This window comes from Lutra lutra, chromosome 13 (genome assembly GCF_902655055.1).
Source record: "Lutra lutra chromosome 13, mLutLut1.2, whole genome shotgun sequence".
NCBI classification, from domain to species: Eukaryota; Metazoa; Chordata; class Mammalia; order Carnivora; family Mustelidae; genus Lutra; species Lutra lutra.
The window spans coordinates 52,149,296-52,169,986 of NC_062290.1; the positions used below are offsets into that span (position 1 = coordinate 52,149,296).

The 20,691-nt window shown below is 41.7% G+C and overlaps 1 protein-coding gene across 3 annotated transcripts in view; it reads left to right on the forward strand.

The window, feature by feature from the left end:
- The window catches only part of TEK (TEK receptor tyrosine kinase), a 98,186-nt gene that overhangs the window by 55,269 nt on the left and 22,226 nt on the right, over positions 1-20,691 (forward strand). For all 3 annotated transcript variants that reach the window (XM_047699695.1, XM_047699693.1, XM_047699694.1), the window contains 8 exons: positions 2,424-2,555; positions 2,874-3,014; positions 3,753-3,881; positions 6,618-6,769; positions 8,380-8,524; positions 13,229-13,390; positions 14,550-14,684; positions 19,816-20,103. In XM_047699695.1, the coding sequence (XP_047555651.1) occupies positions 2,424-2,555; positions 2,874-3,014; positions 3,753-3,881; positions 6,618-6,769; positions 8,380-8,524; positions 13,229-13,390; positions 14,550-14,684; positions 19,816-20,103 (1,284 nt within the window). The remainder of the gene's footprint in view (positions 1-2,423; positions 2,556-2,873; positions 3,015-3,752; positions 3,882-6,617; positions 6,770-8,379; positions 8,525-13,228; positions 13,391-14,549; positions 14,685-19,815; positions 20,104-20,691) is intronic.

Sequence of the window (20,691 nt, forward strand, 5' to 3'; positions counted from 1 at the left end):
AGGCAAATGGATAAATCGTTTTGCATCATGATAGTGGGAAGTGTGAAAAGTGTGGTTCATGTGGTTTAGGCAGGTGGAGTCCCCTTTTATTCCACTGCTCTCATGAAGAATCCAAATGGCAAGAGCACAGTTGGACTTCATTTCATTTAGGTGTTTCTCTCCAGCCTATATAGCACTGTGTACCAGGCGTACTCAGAGTCTGGGGAAAATGGGCACATTTTCTAGTCATATCAGAAACACCAGATGTTGACCTATGGTAAAATATTTAACTTTTTTTTTAATGTCAAAACAATCATGACTTAATATAGACTAGAATTTGAAACTCACCTGAAGTTTAAAGATAAAGTGAAAGATTTCAAACACACTTTGATCTCTAGCTATCTCTTGAGACTGCTAGGAGCACGTGGTCATTCCTTTGTTTTAGAGTATTTTGGTGAAACTGAGAAGCATTGCTAATATCTAAAATAATTCTAAGAAAGTTTGAGTTTGGCTACAATCATCCGGTTTAAGAGTATTTTTTGCCAGTATGATTTACTTGATGTTTTAAGCAATGAGGTACAGCTAACGGCATTTGTCCATTTCTCATAACTCTAGGGTATCTGTCCAGGACAAATTGAAACCTAGGAGTAAATCATAAGTTCCTTAAACTTTGTGCCAAGAATCACACTGGTTTTATTTATAGGATTTCAATATAAATTCTCTCTCTGACAAAAGATTTCTTAGAACCAATGAATTTATAGGATTTCTCTCTGTATGCATGAATATTTAGTTTCCTAAAAATATAAAACCACAGGGCTTTTGATGAAAATCACAGAAGCCTGATTGCATCTTGTTGCTTATCAAAAAACACTTTTCCTAGCTTCTCCATCTCTAGGAGATCACCTCCGTTTTCCCTTCAAGCTTTATTCTTTTGTCTTTCTCAGGATGAGGGAAAAACCTGGGAAAGGTCTATAGATAGGTAGAGAGCTAGAGACATAATACAGTGTAATAGGAAGCTCATTTTCTTCTCCATGGGCTGCCATCATTAGTTTTCAACACGTGCAAATAACTGTGATCTGGCTCTCAAGAAATCACTAATTGTGCAGAAGTATTTTTCCCTTTATATAGTAAGGCATGTAAATATTAACTTTTAGACATTTTGCAGCTTTATCTTTTAAATGGAAGTTTGTAAGAAAGGGTCTGTGTAGACAGTCTTCCTGATTGTTTTAGAGAAAATACTGATAACCAGGAATTCTTGCCAAAGAAATTATTAAGTTACATCAGCTGTAGGCACAGGTCCAAGCTTACCACCGTGAGAGTAACATTCAGGGACAAAGACACTAGTTCCTATCAGATGAGAAATTAAAATGCTGACCACAAAGGGTCATCCCAATCCCCTTGCATTTTTTCCTTATATCAGAAGGTGTCTTTGGACCTAAAAAAAAATCATCTAAACTCACTAAATGTTAGAAAGAAGTAACCAGTAAATAAGAATATAGGAACATTTTACCATTCTTGTACTTTAGGTTTTGCATAGCTTGTTTTACTTCCTGTATTTTTTTTTTTTTACCTGAAAAATGGGTGGATGCTACTGCTCCTGCTCGCTCCTTCAGCCACATCTTGTCTCTATAGACTGTGGACCATAGGTTCTCACACTCTGGCAGGCATTAGAATTATCGGGAGGACTTGGTAAGAACAGATCGCTAGGCCGCCTCCAATTCAGTAGGTCACGGATGGGGGCTACATATGAGATTTGCATCTCTAGCAGATTCCCAGGTAATGGAGAAGCTAGTGGTCAGGGATCACACTTGGAAAACCATTGATCTAGCTCTGATCGTACCTGCAGCTCTGGAAAATGCCAGGCCTTCCTCCCCTGCCTTACCTTTGCTTGGAAAACACTCTGCAGCCTATCTTCTTTGCTGATTATGTGGTCATGCAGGTTCTGTTCACATACCACCTCCTCCAGGAAGCTTTCCTTTCATCCCCAAGACAGGATTAGGTACTCCTTGTCTCTCTCTCTCTCTCTCTGTCTCTCTTTTTAAAGATTTTATTTATGTATTTGATAGGGAGACACAGATAGCGACAGAGAGCACAAGAGGAGTGGAGAGGGAAAAGCAGGGAGCCTGACTGTGGGGCTTGATCCCAGGACCCTGGGAACATGACCCAAGTGGAAGGCAGATGCTCAATTGACTGAGCCACCCAGGCACCCCTCCTTGACTTTGTTGCTATCCTTATTTCCTGTTTCCATGTCTGTTTCCCACAGAGGACTATTAGCTTTTAAAGAACTGAGATTGTTTAAAAAAAAAAAAAAAAAGAACTGAGATTGTATTTTGTTTCTCTTCATTTACTCGTGTCTGTTGAAATGACTGCCATATTGTAGGTGTTCAGTAAAGGTTTATGGAATGAGTGCGCTCAACTCAGCAGAGCCTTGTTTTTCTTAAAAGGATGTGAAGCGCAGAAGTGGGGACCTGAATGCAACCGTGTCTGCACTGAGTGTAAGAACAACGGTGTCTGCCATGAAGATACGGGAGAATGCATTTGCCCCCCTGGGTTTATGGGGAAGACCTGTGAGAAGGGTAAGTCAGGAGCGCTTGATGAGCAAGTTCCGCATTTAAAAAGCCGTCATTGCTGGATGTAGAATTTTAACTCTGGACACTGTTGGGAACAGAAACTAAGTGGCCCAGGTTAGGCCATGTAGGAACTTGGTGGGAATTGGAAAAAGGCACCCTTTTCTAAAGGTTCTTTATTGCCAATCATTGTAAAGCTGTCCCTGCCTCAGCTGAGATTGGATTGTTTTCCATATTCACTAGTCTAGGGGAGACCCATAATAGAAGACCCATACATTTCAAGGGGTTGAATATTTGACTCTGACTCATCTTTTTCTCCCACCAAAGCTTGTGAGCTGCACACGTTTGGCAGAACTTGTAAAGAAAGGTGTAGTGGACCAGAGGGCTGCAAGTCCTATGTGTTCTGTCTCCCAGACCCCTATGGGTGCTCCTGTGCCACGGGCTGGCGGGGTCTGCAGTGCAACGAAGGTATGTGCCAGTCACACCCCTGAACAGAAACGTTCCAGCAGGTACACCCGGGAGATCCAGCTTGCAGGAGATCAGAGCGAGGGATGAACCTGGACTGTTCACTCTGCTAACCAGTGCTGAGCTATGGGTTTGTTTTTTAAAAGATTTTATTCATTTATTTGACACAGAGAGAGTGAGAGAGACAGTGAGAGAGGGAACACAAGCAGGGAGAGTGGGAGAGGGAGAAGCGGGCTCTGATCCCAGGACCCTGGGTTCATGACCCAAGCCTAAGGCAGATGCTTAACAACTGAACCACCCAGGTGCCCCTGAGCTACAGGGTTTTGAATCACAGATGTTTTCATTGCAAGTTAATGATGCTTTCATAATTAAGCATAAGACTCTGGAAGTTAGAGAAAGTGCTTTTCCTGCACATCATCTAAGGTTCTTATTAAAACACAGCCTCTGATTCCATAGGTGTGGACTGGGTCCTGGGGTCTGAGTTTCCCAAAACTCCCAGATGGTGCTCACAGTGCTGGTTTTCAGACCACATTTTGAGTTGGAAAGGCCATAGAGATTTGTGTTTTTTTAGTGGACTCTAGATATCAGAGCTCTGAGGTCCTATCCAGGCAGAATTTGGACTTTGAAAATAGAGGAAGAGCTTTCTTCTGTGGACCCACTAACATCACCTCCTAGCCACCCACAGCCTTCATTTTCTCCCTTCGTCTCTGTTCACCATGGTTCTGGGGTCTTGGTTTACAGCGTGCCAGCCGGGTTATTACGGGCCAGACTGCAGGCTTAGCTGCAGGTGCACCCACGGGGAGCTGTGCGATCGGTTCCAAGGATGTCTCTGCTCTCCAGAACGCCAAGGGCTACAGTGTGAGAAAGAAGGTAAAGCAAGGTAACACTGTAACTAGGGCTGTGTTTAGCCTGTCTGCGCTGGGCTTTGCCGGTTATAATTCTTGCCCCAGCAGCCCAAATTCCTCAAGCCACTTCTGTTTCCATCCAGAAGTTGGGAAGAATATACCCCAAGTTCTAAAGGACAACATTCTTGTCCTTTCCTACGGGCCCTCCTCCTGGCCTTCATTCCTCTTTCTGCTAGAGTAAACCACGTTCCCTTTGTGGAGCAGGGAGTGATGACCGGCTGGTGGAGGGCTCTGCCTACCCCGTCTGCTCCCTTCCAGGGCACCCATCTTTTCCCAGGGTATGCACAACAGGGGAGAATTCCTTTGGAGGGATTTGGACAAAGGATATTTTTGAAAAGAAAGATAGAAAAAGGAAGCAAAAGGAGAAAAGACGAAGCCTCAAAGTGCAATTTTAAGTAATTCTAGTTCAGAAATTACCGTAGAGCAAGGGGTTCACAAACTCTGACCCACAGACCATTCAGTCCGCTATTTTTTTTAACAACTTTATTGAGATATCGTTTCTATACCATGAAGTTCATTCCTTTTAAGTGTGCAATTGAGTGATATTTACAGAGTTGTGCAGCCATGACTGCAATCTAATTTTAGGATGTTTCTGCTCCTTCAGAAGAAACCTTGTACCTATTGGCTGTAGATCCCATTCTCCTCCCCCCCCCCCCTCCACCCTGCCCCCTGGCAACCCTGAATTTACTTTTTGTCTCTATAGATTGACTTATTCTTGACACTGCATAAACTTAGATGGGATCACCCATTACGTGGTCTTTCGTGACTGGCTTCTTTCACGGACCATACTGATTTTGAAGTTTAACTGTACTATAGCACTTATCCTTTTTATTTCCCCACCGTCTGTTGTTGTAAAGAAAATTTGATTGGCAGGAGCCGCACTAATTCGTTCAGAACGTGTACTCGCTAGCTGCTTACTCTCTACATCAGGGTTAAGGAGTTCGTTATTAGAGAACTTCCAGTCTGCAGAGCTGAAAATATTTACTGTCTAGACAGAAAAAGCTTAATTCCTCCCCTAGAATATACTTTATAAAATGAAAAGAAACATATTTTTATATATTTTCCCAACATTTAAAAATAATGAACCTATATAACGTTTCCAACCCTACAAATCTAAGTGTTCCAGAAGGAAATCTACACTCAGAGCAGCAAGACCAAGACCCTTCTGGCTTTTTGTCTGTTCATTTTTAAATTCAGAGCAAATACGGGAGGAAAATACCAACAATTGTTTTCTCAAAGGCTTTGGCTTTGTTTTACTGTGTTCAGTTCCCCGCCCCCCACACTGTTCGGACTTCTGGCCACACGGCAGGAACCTGGGAGGGTCTAGGAAGGGAAGGAAAGGCCTTGGGGCTGCGGGAGGATTTAGTTGAAAACAGGCGGCCAACACGCCCAGGGATTTGACTTTTCAATTTTATGCCCGTTTACCTTTGCTGAGCCTGAAGTTGCAAAAGGTGGGAGACCCTCAGACCTAGATGCAGGCCTCTGGCTTTCAGATAGCAGCCCCGCACCCCCCTTCCTAGCTTCTCCTCCATCTCCACCTGCAAACCCACCTTCCAGCCGATTGCAGGAAGTGCAAGGTGACCGTGCAGGAAAGACTTAACTGCCTTCAAAGTGTCAAAGCGCTTTTTAAAGTTCCTATGCGAATCACTTCTTAAGCCGAAAAATCAATCTGGTAGATTCTAATCACAATCCCTTCAAGTCTACAGACAGGTCAGGGAATTACCCTTGTAGTTCTTAGACCTCTTTCCTCCCTGCTCCGTACCGTTATCTCATTGCGTTCTAGGCTGGGGAAACAGGACAACAATATAAAATATGAATGTTGTGTTCAACACGGGCCCCATCGCCTTACCCCACCCCCACCAGTATCCAACAGCTCGTAAGTCCCTGCTGCTCTTGGGGGGCATTTCCATCACCCACAGTCTTCACGAAGTGCTGGACTGGTTTCTACTGCATCTCACTTTTAGTTACAAAGGGTCTGAGGTTCTCTAAGACCCTACAATTCAGAATAAAATTGTATTTCAGGATTATTCATTCTCTACCACATAGGTATTAGTCCTGATACCCTTGTTGATACCAGAGACAGTGTCTTTCAGTATTGGTGGCAACACTAGTGACTGGGCTGTTGCCTAGAAACAAGTTTGAGGGACTAGTTCTGTTCCACTTCGCTTCTTGTGCGTGTCGATGTTCCTCATTGCTCGTCACCTGCAGATTCAGGGAGCTCTGTCTTGTAGAGCAAAAGGGAGGCTCACGTTGGTCAGCAATGTTGTGGGGTTGTTTGCAGAGTCAAAGAGGACCGAGTTTTTGTTTTCGTTTTTGCTTTTTTTTTTTTTTTTTTTGGTCAGCATTCTCTTAAAAAGTAAAGGGAGCTGAAACGTCAGACCAGGGATGATTTGCTCATGATGATCATTTTAATGTAGAGACTGTCCATCCCAGATCCACTGAGGGGAGCACGGCATTATGGCAGAGTGTAGACTCTGGATTCATACAGATTGAGCTTGATTCTGGGCTATGAGCCTCAGTCTTCTCATCTGTAAGATGGGACCACAATAGCATTCCCCCACAAATTTATTACACGATGATAAAACAATATACTACTTGCAAAGTTCTTACCGGGGACATGACTTGCCAAATGGTAGCTGCTTTTACTTCTGTTGCTACTGTGTCAAAGATTAGATTTCACAGTGCTGTTTTCCTCGTGCAGGCACACCAAGGATGATCCCAAAGATAGAGGATTTGCCGGATCACATAGAAGTAAACAGCGGTAAATTCAACCCCATCTGCAAAGCGTCTGGCTGGCCACTACCTGCCAATGAAGAAATGACTCTCGTGAAGCCAGATGGGACAGTGCTCCATGTAGGAGTTATTCTTCCTCTGGCTCCTGACACTACTAGATGCTTTCAGTGTAGCAATCCCCTTGCTGCAGGCTGGGTTCCACCCTGGGCTTGCATCCTCCAAAGCCAGTGTGTTGTCACCTTGGACAGAATGATGTGTCCCTGGGGAGGTAGAACAGAGTCACCGCAGCCTGGCCAGTGCCACAGGGCGAGGTTGGAAAGAGACCACTACAGTGGAATTGAAGCTGAGTGCCAACCACCCCACTCTCCCCGCAGAGTTTTCCGACTGTGTGTGTTGAGAGGGACATGTCAGGCTATGCAGTCCTCACAGTACATCCCCTCGGTCTAACATCTATAAGGAAGAGTGAGGGGCTCTTGTGGCCACCAAAGGGTGTGGCAAGGTGTGGCCACATGAATCAGCAGGAGATTCTTGTGTTACCTACCATGTGCTATCAGGAAATGGAAATTTGATGACTGATCTACTTCTATTGTGTTCTTTGGAGCAAAAACTAGTAGAGCATTAAAGAAGGCAGTTCAGCCTAATTTCGTTGATTCCAGATAGATCTGCTCTCACACTTCCCATTCAGAAACCATACACCATGGAATCCCTTGGATCTGAATACATTCCTTCGGCCCCCGACCTCTTCACTCTGCCCTTGTGGCAGGAGCTCGGCTCTGGTTAGGGGCTGTCAGAGCACTTCTTCTTTGCTGGAAAGGACTAAGCAACTTTTCCAATATGTTTCCCTTCTCTCTTCCAACAATCTCCAATGCAGCCCAGATAGGAGTTCCCCAAATTTCTCTGTGTCACCAGAGATCCTCAGGAAGTTGATGTATTTTCTTGTCTAAACATTTTGAAATGGTTATCTTTTTTTTTTTCCTCTCAAAGATAGCTGAAAATCAACCTGACAAGAGGGTAGATGCCCGTGGCCTCCCGGTTGCAGGATATGTGGAATGTGCCATTATTGGTTTCCACACGTCAGCTATTCCTAACTCCCCTCAAACAATTCCTTAGGCAGTGAAGCCAGTTGACAGCTGCTTAAAATCTTGTTGGCCTTTTCCTGAGTTAATGGAAGTAAGAGCTACTCTCTAGGGAGGGTCAGCCGTGCTGTGTACGTGCTGCTTATTATTCCCTGTCCCCCTCACTAGAGAAGTGGAAATTGGCTGGGTGACATTGACTCAGGAATTGTCAAGAGTGGCAGAGTAGGGATATGAGTTGAGGTCCATGTGTCTTCAGAGCCCGGATTTTTCCCACAACACTGCACCCAATAGCTCCTCAATTATTTTGTGGAACCATTTTGTCCTCTCACCCAGCTATCTCTGTATTAAACTGGGAAGGAACAAATATTGCCAGAGCAGTTTAAAGGAATTGGGTTCTTAGCCTGTAAGTATTTACCCCACACTTCCAAACACACAAACACAACAGCAGGATCTGAGAGGGCGTCAATCCAATATAAACTTTCAGGGTTACTACAATAGCTTTGGAAATAAGCCAATGATTATACTAGCATTGCATTTGGCTTCTTAATCTCTCCTAGAAAACTTCTTATCAAACAATGAGACGGGGTCAGTGTTATGGACCTTTCGTGTGTTTATGCCTCCCTAGAAGCTTTTATTTGTGTTTGACCCTTCCAGCCAAAAGACTTCAACCTTACGAGTCATCTGTCAGTGGCCACATTCACCATCCACCGGATCCTCCCCCCTGACTCAGGAGTCTGGGTCTGCAGTGTGAACACCGTGGCTGGGATGGTGGAAAAGCCCTTCAACATTTCTGTTAAAGGTAAGCTCAGTTTCCTAGAGGAAGAGCTGGCCTCCTCCCTGCAGTGTTTATGTATGGTTGGGTGCTGCTCCCAGATAGAAATGTTATCTGAACACGAAAATGCCCTTTTGGGTATTTTCTAGGTTTTAAACTTTTTTTCATATGCATGAAAATGGAAAGGAGGTATTAAGTAGATAACCTTTAGAGTCACACAGCCCTGGCTTTGATTTTTTGCCCCTAAGAGCAAGACAGCTTTTGTATAGCCCTGAGCAGATGAGTTTAACTTCTCTGAGCCTTTCTTCATTTGAAAATAAAGTTTAGTTGGGGCGCCTGGGTGGCTCAGTGGGTTAAGCCGCTGCCTTTGGCTCGGGTCATGATCTCAGGGTCCTGGGATCGAGCCCTGCATCGAGCCCCGCATCGAGCCCCGCATCGGGCTCTCTGCTCAGCAGGGAGCCTGCTTCCTCCTCTCTTTCTACCTGCCTCTCTGCCTGCTTGTGATCTCTGTCAAATAAATAAATAAAATCTTTAAAAAAAAAAAAGTTTAGTTCATCTACTGCTCAGGGTGACTGTGAATATTTGTTAAATACGCAGAACACCTGGAACTGTGTCTGGCACAACATGTCTAGTTGTGTTTATGGTACATGAAAAGTTTGACTTCATCATTGTGACTTCCTATTCATTATTGTACAGAATAATTTGGAAAATACTTTTGAGAATTACTTATTATGAAGCCCAGGCTCTGCTATATAATGAACAATAATTTTTTCACATATTCAGCATGGTGCATATTCTTCCTGCTATGAATTAGGATTCCAAAATTTACATTAATCTAAGTAGATGGGTATACATTTGTGGCTTGGGGGGGAGAAGGAACATGAAGGTAAATCCAAATTATCTTGGCTGGTATACATAGATACCACAAGGAATTTTAAATTTGGAAGTTTCTTATGAACCCATTTAGACAAAAACAGCTAACAGCTCTTGGAGGTATTTTGTAGAAAGTCACTGGGCTAAGTACTTCACACACTTCACCTTCTTTAATTATTATAAGAACTGTATGCAGTAGATATTGTTATCACCACTTTACCAGTCAGAAAACAGGTGCAGAGGGTTTAGTTAACTTGTATAAAGTAGCACATTTGTTAAGGAATAAATCTTAGTTTTGAACCTGGGTCTCCTGACTCAGATGCTGCACTATCTTTTCTAGACCATTTTGTTTTCTCTGTCTCCTGTGTTAAAGTTTAGGAATCAAGATAACGAATGATGACTTGTATTTTACCCATTTGATTGCTTGATTAGGAATCTTTGGGCTATCTGAGAAGTAATTTCCATAAATAAAAGTAAATGTCCAGAGCATAATAATCTTTTTTAAGAGACCAGTAACGACATTAGCCTAAATACAACTTTGTAGATTGGGATTCTCTACTCTGAGCATCCATATAAACTGTCACAGAATCTTTAATATATTTTTTTTAATTACTGGAAAAAGCCCTGATCTGTTTTATTCAGTAGAACATTCACATGATCAAAATAATTTCTTGTATCTTGCATGTTCTTGAAGGGAAGGAAATGATATGCAGACAAGACAAATTACCTTATTTTTAAGCTTCTTGGAATGTTTGCTGCCCATGGAAAATAAAAGTCAAAAATAAAACATGTTGCTAAGAGTCCGTGGTTATAATTTTTATTTTTTAGTGGAAGACACAGCATATAATATCAATGCATCAAAGCCTCTGTAGTACTAAGGTATTGATACCTCTTCATGTCATATTTACTGATAGATATAAAATCAAAATAGCCATTTGGTAAATTAGTCAGTGTCTTTAATCACAGTGAAAAAAAAAAAAGTTGCAAGGCTTTTACTACCAGAATACAAGTTGGTACAACCACTTTGGAAAACTGAAAATGTGTGCTTAAGTTAGCCTGCATATACCTAGGACCTGGCAATTCTCCTAGGTATAAGCTCAAAAGAGTATATATTTTCAAAAAGACATCTTCAATATTCAGAGAAGTTTTATTCATGATAGTCCCAAACTGCAACTAACCCAATTATCCAACCACATGATAAAGGAGAACTAGATTGTATTATATTCATACCTAATGGGTTGCTAGGGCTGTCATACAGAGTGCCACAGATGAAGAGGCTTAAACAGAAATCTGTTTTCTTACATTCTGGAGGCTAGGTAAGTGATCAAAGTGTCAGCAGAATTGATTTCTCCTGAGGCCTCTCTCTTTGGCTCATAAATGGCTGTCTTTTCCCTGTATTTTCACATGGTCTTCCCTCTGTGTGTATGTGTGTGTGTGTGTCCTAATTTAACTTCTTATAAGGACAATAGTTGCATTGGATTGGGACCCACCCTAATGACCTCTTTTTGACTTCCTTACCTCTTTAAAGACCCTGTCTCTAGATAGAGTTACCTTCTGAGGTACTGGGGATTAAGACTTCCACTTAAGAATTTTGGGGGAATGCAGTTCAGCTCATAACACCATACAATGGAATATAAAACAGCAATAAAAGAGAATTAATTTCTGCAACAATATGGATATCATAGATGTAATAAAGAGCAAATGAAAATAGATGCTTTATGATTCCATTTATATAAAGAACAGGCAAAACTAACTGATAGTGACAAAAGCCAGGGTAATAGTTCCCTATTAAATAGTTCCCTGTTCCTCATAAGAGTGCCTTCCTGGGGACTGGAAATATTCCTTGTCTCAGTGTGTGTGCACAAGCAAAGTCCCTCGAATGAAATACACTTAAGAGTTTTGCACTTTATAATATGTATATCTCAACACAAATTACTAAAAGACAAAAAACTAAAATGATAAATTACTAAAAGGAAGGTTTTGGAGCAGTTTGTTTCATGTTAATATCATGAATATACTGCATATCTATTCATTATTTTTGTAATATCTGAGGCTTTTTTAATCCCACAAGAACCAATTTTAACCTATATGGGGGTGTTATTTCACCCTATTGAGAATATATGGTCTTTGAAATGGGGAGATTATTCTAGATTATCTGGGTGGACCCACTCTAATCAGATGAGTCCTTAAAAGCAGAGAATTTAACCTAGTTATCATCAGAAAGAGATAGCACAATGGAAGAAGGGTTCAAGATACATGATGTTGTTGCCTTTGAAGATGGAGGAAGGGACCACAAGTGAAGGAATGTAGGTGGTTTCTAGAAGTTGGGAAGAACAAGGAAACAGTGTCTCCCTTTGAGCTCCGTACAGTCCTACTAACACCTTGACCTTAGCCCTGTGAGACCCATGTCTGACTTCTGACCTCCAGAACTTTAAGAATCAATTTGTGTTGCTTTAAAGAGAGAGAGAGAGAGAGACCATGCATAGTTGAGAGGAAGTCCAATATCAAATGTTCACACAAAATCTCTAAGAATAATAAATTCTGAAAATTGCAATGGAGGAAAAGATTAAGTTCTTTGAAGCCTAACTGAGGTTCTAGTATAGCGCCTGTAAAGAAATCACATCAGAGCTGATTAATGAATGATCAGTTAAGAGGTAAGGGAGAATGGTGAGAGGCCTGGGGCTTTGGTTTCAGGAAAACAACACTTACAAAGAACAGAGATAGAAAGGAGCTTGTCACAGTTTTAGTTGGATGAGTTGAAAGGTCAGTGGCTGGGTGATGGGCATTAAGGAGGGCATGTGATGGGATGGGCACTGGTGTTACACGCAACTGATGGATCATTGAACACTACCTCTGAAAGTAATGATGTACTGTATGTCGGCTAATTGAATTTAAATTAAAATTTTTTTAAAAATTAAAAGGTCAGTGATACTGGAGGGTATTGGGTGAGGGGAAGAGGAGGCAGGGGCTCAATGTGCCAGGCCTGATAGGTCATGGTATAAATTTTAGATTTTATTCTAAACATGATGAGAATCCATGGTAAGGTCTTGAGCAGAGGAGTGATCATATTTTAAGAAGTACTTTGCGGATAGTGGGTGGGAGGGGAAAGAGCAAAGCCAGGAGATCACAGCGCAGGTGACGGCATTGAATCTGAACAGCAACTCTTAAGAGTGATAAGGGAGACAGGGGGAGTTTTCAGGCCCTGAGACCTCAACCACCAGCCAGTGCCAGGTTCTTGACTTCCTTATGAGAAAGAATTCAAGGAATTCAGAGGATAGCAGAAGTTATATTACAAAGCAAAAGTACACACAGATACAGGATCTGAGATGCCCTGGGTGGATGTAGAGTTCTGCTTTTTATAAGTAGTCACAATGGACGGGTGATATATTCTTGAAAGCTTCTGTGAATAGATGGGGACTTCCAAAAACTGTGCATATCATTACGCATGGTTTATGGCAGCTACTTTGCGCAGGCGCAGTCTAATTTTTCTCGTACAGATACTCCATAGTCAAAATGTACGAGGAGTACTCTGGCGCCCCCAGTGGAGAAGTCATTCGGTCATTTGCAGGCTGACTGGGACTGTGTGCATGCGCGCCATGGGCTTGAGCCATAAGGGGATGCTTGCGGCCCTGAGAAACCACCGAGCTATCGCGGGGTTTACTCAGTTGTCACAAACAGTCTGTCAGGTGTCAGACTCCGTTCCCTGCCTTTTGTTCCCCCTGCAGTTACCCAGTGTTTTCCTATATACTGCCTCAAGGGGGTTTTGTTGGAAATGTAAGGTAACCTCTCCTCTGTCCTCATCAAAGTACAGGTAATCAAACTCCAAAGATTAATCTGATTGTTGAAAAATTTGTCCAGTTCTTCCAGAGCCGCTGAATGCCCCAAATGTGATTGACACTGGACATAATTTTGCTGTCATCAACATCAGCTCTGAGCCTTACTTTGGGGATGGACCAATCAAATCCAAGAAGCTTCTATACAAACCTGTTAATCATTATGAGGCTTGGCGGCATATTCAAGGTAAGGTTTGAACAGGAAAGACTCCACCTAAAGATGTGGCACCAGGAGGGGAAAAAAAAAAATTCCTCAAATAAAAAAATACAGAAATCCTCTCTTGCACTCTCATTCCTCTGCCCCAGGGTAGTGGCTGTAGCCAAGGATTCCATCTCAGAGTTAATTACCTACCAATCTTTTAGTCTCACTATGCCCGTGATTTCCTCCTAAAAAGGGCCCTCTAGGCACTGTTATGTAGGTAATTGAGGAAGTTACAAAAAGGAGAACAAAAGGAGTTTTGGTCTTCATATTAACCCAGCTGACCTGGATATGTGGAGTTAAGTCATGGCACTGTTACCGAGCCCTTCACATTCTATTGTAGACTCAGCCAAAATTCAGAATCCTAGTGACGTAAGGCTGATTTGTGAAGTAGCTGCTGACAATATCAATGGAGAGGTTTTATTAAAAAGCAGCTTTTTTTTTCATATGATGGTAATAATTTGTCACTTTCCACAAACTGTTCTTTTAAGAACTTGTAAACCCAGCCCAATTTTTTTGGTAATAAACTGGAAATTTATCATATGGTAAGGCAGTACTTTTGCAATACCTGTAGAGAACAGAGTGTGGCTAAAGCAAATAGCTAAGGAGAAAAGACGCACATACTATTTGTTTATGAGATCTATGTTCAATGACTTCAGAGCCCTTCATTTGTAAATGGTATGATCATTACAAATCTGCTTTCTGGTCTTTGTAAGCAAACCCTCAAAGGATCTCTTCTCTTGATAGTCTGGTTGTGATCACTATGTATTTAAAAACAGTGGCAATTAAATTATATTATTTTAATTGAGATTCCCCTCCATTAAGTCTAATTGCTATTCCATATAGTTGAAGATTTGTGTGATTTTATCCTATAAGTGAAAAGACAAAATCCCTAGAGCAAAAGTGATTCAGTGGCTCAGAGAGACTTACATTAATGTATACATCGTAATCTGGAAGCTTCCTTAAAAAAGCCTCATTTTCCTTATGTTAGGAATGGTGAGGCCCTGAAGGGGGGGACTGGCTGTTTCACTTAGTACATTGTATTTTAAAAAAACCAAACACTAGTTCACATCACAATAACAACATTCCATTTTAAACAATGTACAAGTATGCCAACTTAAGTTTCCTGAACTTTCTCTCTTCTCAGTGACAAATGAGATTGTTACACTCAACTATTTGGAACCTCGCACAGAATATGAGCTCTGCGTGCAGCTGGTCCGGCGTGGAGAGGGCGGGGAAGGGCATCCGGGACCCGTGAGACGGTTCACAACTGCTTCTATCGGTCAGTGGAAGCAAACAGCATTTATTCCTGCACTGGGTGGGAGGGGGGAGGAAGGGGAAAGAGGAAGGAAGACCAGGAAGGGTGGTGGTGGGCGAGTGGGTGGGTGGAGATGTAGGGGGAAGGAGTTTGCTTTTGAATGGGTGGGAAAGTGACAGGAAGGTTGGCAGCTTGGAGCCAAAGAGTTCTTTTATTTGGGCTGCACTCCTGGTCTATGTCCCTGGGGGAGGGTGTCTGCAGCAGTACGGGGACAGAGGAGGAAGCAGATGAGCCTTCAGGAAGTCAGGGCCATCCCTTAGGAGTTGGGATTTACTTAGCAGCAACTGCTTGGCTCCTGAGTTTTACCAACAGCTTCCTGTTTCCATCTTAAGGGCCTAAGTCAGACTCTTGCCACATACGTACTTCAGAAATCCCAGTTTATTTATTTTTAAAACTAATTTTTAATTTTTCAAAGAAATTCATGCACAGAGTTAAAAGATCAAATAGGATAAAAGGCTTTTATCTAAAGAACAGCAGACCCCTGTTCCACCTCCCAACCCTCCAGTGCTGCCTCCTACAGGCAGTCCGTTTTACCTCCTTAAGCTACTTTTTTTGGTTTCAAGATTATTTATTTATTTGTCAGAGAGAGAGAGAGAGAGCACAAGCAGGGGGAACAGGGGAGCGGCAGGGAGAGGATACGACTCCATGTTTCTAAATCAGTGGTTCTCAAACATTAGCATCCTTAAGAATTACCTGGAGAGCTGGTTAAAACACATTTCTGGGCCCCACCCCCAGAGTTTCCAATTCAGTAGGTTTGGGGTAGGGGTCGGGCTTAAGACTTTGCAGCTCTAAGAAGTTGACAAGTGGTACTTGTTGTTGATCTTCGATCTGTACATGCTGAGTAATAGTGCTTGGAGAAACAGTGTGCAAATAAGGGATGGTTTCCTGGAACTCACCAGGTAGCAAATACAAAAAATAGCACCAGAAGCGATATATACATATATATATATATATATATGTGTATATATATATATACACATATATATATATATATGTTGGAAGATAAAGAGATAAAGGGGCCTCTGCTCTGTGCTCAGGTTGCTGCTAAAAGGCAAATGGTAGTTAATTCTCTCTCTGCCAGTGTTAATGAATCAAAGGGGAAGGTCATAATCTGACTCAGATGGAAAGTATTTATGGAACAGATCATAAAACACTTCACAGACCCACACAGTACTGTCTTCAGCATTCAGAGTACGTTCCAGCCAGGATGTCTTTAGAAGTCTCTTGGAATATTTCAAAGTAGTTCTCAGGGGTAGGTGGGGAGGGAATTCTTGAAGGTTCTTCTTTTCCCATCATTTGAATTTTGCTGATGTTTGTTTTTTAATTCATCTGGCAGTTGCACTATTTATAAGTATGTTGATTTAACGGTGAAAGCCAGGAGGCCCGGGTTGGGGGCGGGGAGGGGAGAGATCACACTCTGAACACAGTCAGAAAAAGGGCAGGTAGGGAGGGGTGAAGGGTAAGTCATGTTCCTGAAGGAAAGGAAAGGAAAAGGGAAATGACCATTTATCAAGTGACTCTTCTGTACCAAGCCTAGGCTTTGGAGGTTTAGTATATGCTCTTATTGTCAAAGCAGAGCAGAACTCTCTGTTCTGCTTTGTCATTCTGAGTTTGTCTGGCTCCTCTGGGCGGCTTCTTTTAGAACTTAAACTTCAGAGATAAGGAATGGAGTTACCATCACCTCTTTTTTTTTTTTTTTTTAAATCTTTTTTATTTATTTATTTTCAGCATAACAGTATTCATTGTTTTTGTACCACACCCAGGGCTCCATGCAATCCATGCCCTCTCTAATACCCACCACCTGGTTCCCCCAACCTCCCACCCCCCCACCTCTTCAAACCCTTCAGATTGTTTTTCAGAGTCCATAGTCTCATGGTTCACCTCCCCTTCCAATTTCCCCCAACTCCCTTCTCCTAACTCCCCATGTCCTCCATGCTATTTGTTATGCCCCACAAATAAGTGAAACCATATGATAACTGACTCTCTCTGCTTGACTTATTTCACTCAGCATAATCTCTTCCAGTCCCATCCATGTTGCTACAAAAGTTGGGTATTCATCCTTTCTGATGGAGGCATAATACTCCATAGTGTATATGGACCACATCTTCCTTATCCATTCGTCCTTTGAAGGGCATCTTGGTTCTTTCCACTGTTTGGCAACCATGGCCATTGCTGCTATAAACATTGGGGTACAGATGGCCCTTTTTTTCACTACATCTGTATCTTTGGGGTAAATACCCAGTAGTGCAATTGCAGGGTCATAGGGAAGTTCTATTTTTAATTTCGTGAGGAATCTCCACACTGTTCTCCAAAGTGGCTGCACCAACTTGCATTCCCACCAACAGTGTAAGAGGCTTCCCCTTTCTCCACATCCCCTCCAACACATGTTGTTTCCTGTCTTGCTAATTTTGGCCATTCTAACTGGTGTAAGGTGATATCTCAATGTGGTTTTAATTTGAATCTCCCTGATGGCTAGTGATGATGAACATTTTTTCATGTGTCTGATAGCCATTTGTATGTCTTCATTGGAGAAGTGTCTGTTCATATCTTCTGCCCATTTTTTGATATGATTATCTGTTTTGTGTGTGTTGAGTTTGAGGAGTTCTTTATAGATCCTGGATATCAATCTTTTGTCTGTACTGTCATTTGCAAATATCTTCTCCCATTCCGTGGGTTGCCTCTTTGTTTTGTTGACTGTTTCCTTTGCTGTGCAGAAGCTTTTGATTATGATGAAGTCCCAAAAGTTTATTTTGGCTTTTGTTTCCTTCGCCTTTGGAGACATATCTTGAAAGAAGTTGCTGTGGCTGATATTGAAGAGATTAATGCCTATGTTCTCCTCTAGGATTCTGATGGATTCCTGTCTCACGTTGAGGTCTTTTATCCATTTTGAGTTTATCTTTATGTACGGTGTAAGAGAATGATCGAGTTTCATTCTTCTACATATAGCTGCCCAGTTTTCCCAGCACCATTTATTGAAGAGACTGTCTTTTTTCCACTGTATATTTTTTCCTGTTTTGTCGAAGATTAACTGACCATAGAGTTGAGGGTCCATATCTGGGCTCTCTACTCTGTTCCACTGTTCTATGTGTCTGTTTTTATGCCAGTACCATGCTGTCTTGGACCATCACCTCTTTCAACTTGTAAAGGTTATAGAGAATAAGAGCTATTTAGAGTAATAAATGTATTAATATTAAATAGTTAAAATAATGATTATATTTGCAAAGGCTACAGGTCGTCGTCCTGATGTATGGAAACAGACCCTTTCTCTCACCTCTAACTGAAAATAGCAGTTTTTCAACCTTTTCTCCCTCTCTCTCCCCTCCTTCCCCTGCTCCTCTTCCTTCAACTACTGCCTCCTTTAGATATCTGTGTCCTTAGGACAAAATGCCTCTTTTGTCCTAATGTCTCCCCTGCCATGAATTTTAATACCATAGATATATTTGTATACTGTGGCCCTACACAAGCCATTGTAATATCTAAAATATTCTCATATCCCACAAACCAGTTTTTGCCCTCTTAGGGCCAATAGTGTCCCCACTGAGAATGCATGAGTTAGAGGATCCCTATTGCATGTTTTGAAAATACTTAATATCTAGAATTTAAAAATCAATTTACTGTTATTATAAACTGAGAATACAGAGTCCTGTGCCCACTGACACAGATAAGACAGGAAGGGAGAAAGGGAGGGAGGAAGGAAGGAGGGAAAGTAGTTTATGTAAGAGTCCCTGACTTCTTGTAAGCATTCTCACATCCATTATCCCATGTGTTCCTCCTGAGTCTGAAAGATAACTATTTCCATTTCGTGTTACATGTGAACTTAGAGAGCTTATGAATTTTCCCAAGGCTGCAAAACTAGGCGTGTTCTTCTCTCTTTCATTTCAAAACCCATGTTGTTTGCATTCAGGTACCTGTCTGGTAGCCCATGTTCTCAGTCAGGGCAGCGTGTGGTCAGAGCCAGTCCCTTGCTGTGATCAGAGCAGGGCGAGGCCAGGCTCTGCCACCATAGCTGTTCCAATGTTTGACATTCTTGCTACAGGGAAGGAACCCTGAAATTGCGTTAAAATATATTGCTCAAAATCATAACCGAAACACTGAATAGTTACCCACCCATTCTATCCCACAGCGTTAGAACATCCACTGTTTTAATTTTTATCAGTTTCCTATCCTTCACCAACTGTATCCAGGACTTTTACCTAACTGCAACTAGAGTTTTTTCTCTTGTATTATAAATATTTTTATTGGCCCCCCATGCTACTCTCAATGATCAATTTTAATCCATTGGATGGTTATATCATAATTTATTAAAGCATTTTCCTATTTTGAGCATTTAGATTTCTTCTGATTATTGCTATTATTGAATAATGCCACAATGAATGTCTTCATGCACTTAGGTTTTTCTCTTCTTCTGGATTATTTCTTCAGGATAAACCAGGATAAAATTATTTCTTCAGGATATAATCTATAGTTAGATTATAGGACCAAAGCAGACGGTTACTTCTAGAACTCTTGAAAATACTCCCAAGTTGTTCTCTAAGGGGGTTCCTCTATTATAATTACTCAAACTACAAGTTAGAACTGTTATAAAGGGGCACCTGGGTGGCTCAGTCGTTAAGCGTCTGCCTTCGGCTCAGGTCATGATCCCAGGGTCCTGGGATCCAGCTCCACATCAGGCTCCCTGTTCCGTGGGTGGGAAGCCTGCTTCTTCCTCTTCCACTCACCCTGCTTATGTTCCCTCTCTTTCTGTGTCTCTCCCTGTCAGATAAATAAATAAAATCTTTTAAAAAAATAGAATTGTTATAAATATTTGCTATTTTGATAGAAAAAAAAAAGTGTGGCATGGCTGCTAGCTTGTGTTTCTTTGATGGTTTGTGAAGTTGTCTATTATTCTAGATGCCAAGGTTATTCTGTAAAGTTGTCCTTTGGGGCTGTTTGTGCTTCATCTGATACAAAAGTCATGATCCAGGGGCACCTGGCTGGTACAACAGGTAGAGCATGTGACTCTTTACCTTGGGATTGTGAGTTCAAGCCCCATGGTGGGTGTAGAGTTTACTTAAAAATAAAATCTTAAAATCGTGATCTTTCTGGTTTCTCCCAGGTCTCCCACCTCCAAGAGGTCTCATCCTCCTACCAAAAAGTCAGACCACTCTAAATTTGACCTGGCAACCAATATTTCCAATTTCAGAAGATGACTTTTATGTTGAAGTGGAGAGAAGGTCTGTGCAAATGAATAGTGACCAGCAGAATATCAAAGTTCCAGGCAACCTGACTTCAGTGCTCCTTAACAATTTACACCCCAGGGAGCAGTATATAGTGCGAGCCAGAGTCAACACCAAGGCCCAGGGGGAATGGAGTGAAGACCTCATCGCTTGGACCCTTAGCGACAGTAAGTAACTCACCTGGCACTAGCCTTGCCCGAATGACATTTGGGTGCTGCTGCTTGGACTTAGCTACCATCAAGTCAAGCCTGTTTGCTAGACATCATAAAAGGCAGTTAAGTGTGCATGGAGATTAGTTAGTGTCCCCATCCCAACACACCAAACCATTTAAATGACCTGTAATATATAAGAAAGCCCCATGTATTTAGATTTGCAATAATTCAGGCAGGACTGTGCTAAAATTTACCTTTCCTTGGTATGCAGTTATCTAGTAAGTAAATTAATAGCATGAATAAGGTTTCTAGGGTATGTTTAATTTGTTATAGGACAGTTTTCAGGGTTGTCTTGTTTTTCAGACCCACAGATGCTGGTTAATTAGATAGGTGTTTCCTAATCTTAAAAGTCGAAGAATTCTGCTTGAAAAATCTTCAGTAGTAGATAATTCTTAGGGTTAGAACATACATTTGAGAGTAATAAAACCTCTTTTCTTTCAAAATATTCTGCAACTCAGGATTTCCTCTATTTCAGATTGGTCATTTAAAATTAGATGGAACTTCTTGGGTTTCTTGGTAGTATTGAAAGTTTTTCGTCATTAA